Raw genomic sequence first — 3,802 nt, forward strand, 5'->3', positions numbered from 1 at the left:
TTACTCTCCGGGTCTGAGGGTCTTTTGGGGGCTGGTCAGGGATGGGGGATGGTCCTCTCTCTCTGACTCTCTTGCGTCGCTCTCACAAACAAGCTTTTGGGGAACAAAAGTCTTAAGGATGAACATGGGGTGGCAGTTAGGGCCATCGACATTCCAGACCTCAGCGTTGGGGAGCCCATTCCAGACCTCAGCGTTGGGGAGCCAGGGGGACACCGGAGGGGCACTTCCATTCTGCTCTGAACTCAGAAGGCTAACTTTGAGAGGGCTCGAGCTGTCCTCTTCTGCTGTGCTCCTGTTGACAGAGGCAGCCTCGTGCTCCTCCAGCTTCTTGATGGGAACCACGTGGCAGGCATTGTATTTGCAGCTGGCCATCTTTTTGGCTTTCTTGGGATTCTTTCTCCTGCATGATGCCAGATGGTACTGAATCTGCTGAGCGGGATTCGGTGGTGAGGGTTGTAAGGGCAAACTTCCAAGGCTTCTGGCTCCATGAGAAATTGTTCTTGAAGCAGAATGGTCACTGCCAAGAGTCAAAACAAAATGCCCCTCTTGGAAAAGGCCCTTGGTGAGAAGAATGGAGATTTTCTCTGCCCCAGCGTTGGCCTTGTACGCACAGGTCTTATCAGCTCACGTTTCCTGTTCTCTGGGACCACGAGTAGTGGATTAGAAAAAGGACAAGGAGCTGTCAGGAGCAGCTGCACAGAGAACAGAGTTATCAAACGGCACGTGAGACAGAAGAACTATGTAAAGCAGATGCAAGAGCCAAAACCCCACACTGCCCTGCCTGGAAGGTGAAGAAGGTATGTACGTGCCAGCCCTGCGTGACTCTGCAAGTTATGCTGTGTGATGTCATGGTCACAATGGGCAGCGTGAGTCCTCAGGAAGAGGCTACTTGTTGTCCACCACTTTCAAGGTGTGGGGCACTTTGGGGACAGCTGTCATGCAAAATTGTTTGTGGCATGTCTGTGACCATTTAACTGTCTTTAAACTCACCTGTTTAATATAATCCCCCATGTATTTGGGTTTAAATCTGCCATCTTATTATGTGCTTCTTGACTTATTCTTCGGTTTATTCGTTTCTTCTTTCTTCTCTTCTTTTAAACAGACAGTTTTAAAAATTCTTTCCACCTCCCCACTATTTTGTAAGTTATACATTCTCTAATCGTTTAGTAGTTACTGTACAAATTGAAACCTTCATAGATAACTTACCAAGGTTTAAAGTTAATAAAAGTTTCACCCCCTTCCTGGATATTATGGACTTCTTCATTTACTCCCCCCTTGACTTATTACATTATTGTTCCCTGTATTTTTTTTTTTTTTTTTAAGATTTTATTTTTTCCTTTTTCTCCCCAAAGCCCCCCGGTACATAGTTGTATATTCTTCGTTGTGGGTCCTTCTAGTTGTGGCATGTGGGACGCTGCCTCAGCGTGGTTTGATGAGCAGTGCCATGCCCATGCCCAGGATTTGAACCAACGAAACACTGGGCCGCCTGCAGCGGAGCGCGCGAACTTAACCACTCGGCCACGGGGCCAGCCCCTATTGTTCCCTGTATTTTAAGCCTAATTTTTAAAAACTTGACAAGACAGGATTGCTGTTGTCCTTCTACATCGTCAAAGCTTGTGTGCACTCTTCCTCCTGTTCACTCCTCTCTGTTTTTGCACCTCAGACCCACCGTGTGGGATCCCTTTGTGTCTGCTGGAAGTTTATCTTCTAGAATTTCCTCTTGACAAACACTTTTGGTTTTGTTTGTCTGAAAATGTCTTTATTTCATCCTCCTTCTTGAAAGATATTTCGCTGAGTATAGTGGTGTTATTTTCTTTCTTCACACTGAAGCTGAGTTCAGTTTCTTCCAGCTTCCACTCTCTGCTTGAGAATTCAGAATTCCATCGTTACCTAACTTCTTATGAAGGTAATCTATTTCTTTTCCTATGTCTGTTTTAAATGATTTTTCTTTATCTTTTATTTTTCTATAGTTTCATTGTGATGTTGACCTGTGGGTTTCTTTTTATTTATTTGTTAGACCTCTGGAATCTGTGGATTATTGTCTTTCATTAGTTTTGGAAAATGCTCAGCCATTCTCTCTTCAAATATCGCTTCTACTTATTCTCTCACGTCCACTGGAATGATAAATGTCACTTCCACTGACATTTCAATGTCCAAAGCAAGTGTCTTGGCCACACCTAACTTCAAGAGTCAAGGAGGTACACGTGCTCAGAAGGAGGAGAAAGGAAACTTTGTCAAGAGTCCTAAGAACACCTCCAGTCTGTCCTTCTTATCACCAGTGTTTGTTCCCTTTTTCTCCATGTGCACAGAGTGTACTCCTTCCTACCCAAGGGAGAAAACCCAGAGTCCCAGCTCAGAGTGGGGGATAAACAGCTTGGTCAGGGCTCATTTGGGGCTTCTTGGGTCCTGGCAGGACCTTTCTCTAGACTAGTGGGAATTCTAGTACCTCCAACCAAGTTGCCCCCTGTGAGGAATGAGAGGGCCACGGAGTCACGCTCACTGTACCCTGACCCATGCACCCCAGAGATATCTCCTGGCATACTTTACTAGGAAGGTGTCCTTGGTAAATCGTAACTTCCGTATCATTGATGTGACAGTGTCCATTTTCTCTGAGCCTGTAACCCAGTATTGAGGGAACTATGACATTGACCCTACTGGGAGTTAACAGGTGGCTCAGCATCTGCTCTTACAAACCCCTAAAGCCTGGCATGGTGTTTGTTGACAACACTGACAATGCTTTTGCTTTTTAAATTCTCAGTCCTACAGCCTTTTTCGCATGTGTGACCAGGAGTGGCCCAAGCTCGAGTAATTTAGGCATTTGTAAGGCTGTGAATGGAGATGATAATGAAAGCACTTCATCTGTCATTGAAATCGACATAATAAAGGACAGGGCATTAGCTATTGCAGGTTTCTTTGTGGCTAAGCACCCATTAGTGCCGCAAGCCACCATTTAGCCCATTAGGGAGAGAGGGAAGGCCAGGGTTGTTAATGCTTCTAATGGATGTCTTGAATGGTCCTCAAGCCTGCAGCCTTCCCTCAGCATCCGCTCTGAGCCTGGGACCTGACAGGATGCTCACCATGGCAACACAAGGGAAGAGACGGATATAGATGCACCTGTCTGGGTGGCACTTCTCAGGCCCGTCTGCATGTATATGACCAGTAATGCAAGCGAGGTCAGATATGCTTTCTGCTCACTCCTGTTCCACACTGATCATCTTGAGAGATGCTGCCAACAGATGGTAATGAGAGCTTGGAGAGGAGAAGGTCACAGAGCATGCAGAAACAAAGTTTTCTGAAAATGAAAAATCATATGTCCTGGCCAGCCAAGTCGGCAATGATCATTATGGGGTGGTATGGAGCAGTGGAAGGATTAGAGTTGCTACGAGTCTGAAACTTTCAAGCTTGGAGAGACTTCTGATGACACCAAGGCCAGCTTCTCTCCCAGAGGCAGCTCTCCTCTGGTCATATAGTGATGGGGAGCTCCTACCTCCCCAGAGAGTTCTGTTGTTAGGTTTCATCCACTGAACTAAGCTGACCTGCCTCTTCATGGCCTTTAGCAGTTAGTGTTAACTTGGTGACCTCGGCCCCAGGAACATCCTCTGGGATATCCCAAGCATGCCAAACTCACGCCCTGTGTACGTGGCATTGGAGTAGGGGTGTCCACTCCATTCCTGCCTCCTTGTGTGTCCCTGCATGTCCAGCAGACTGGTGTGGACAGCCCAGCCAGCCCCTCTGAGCCCTTGAGCTCTGGCCCAGGGCTTCTCCATGCTGCCCTTTCTGGGCCGTTCCTTGTTCAAGGCTG

General features: G+C 46.9%; 1 protein-coding gene across 1 annotated transcript; it reads right to left on the reverse strand.

The window, feature by feature from the left end:
- Nucleotides 1-488, reverse strand: GTSF1L (gametocyte specific factor 1 like). Its single transcript, XM_046678427.1, is given in 2 exon segments — nt 1-422; nt 425-488. Coding segments are annotated over 2 exon segments (486 nt in total).
- Between the last annotated feature and the right edge of the window lie 3,314 nt (nt 489-3,802).

Source organism: Equus quagga, chromosome 12, assembly GCF_021613505.1.
Source record: "Equus quagga isolate Etosha38 chromosome 12, UCLA_HA_Equagga_1.0, whole genome shotgun sequence".
Taxonomy (NCBI): Eukaryota; Metazoa; Chordata; class Mammalia; order Perissodactyla; family Equidae; genus Equus; species Equus quagga.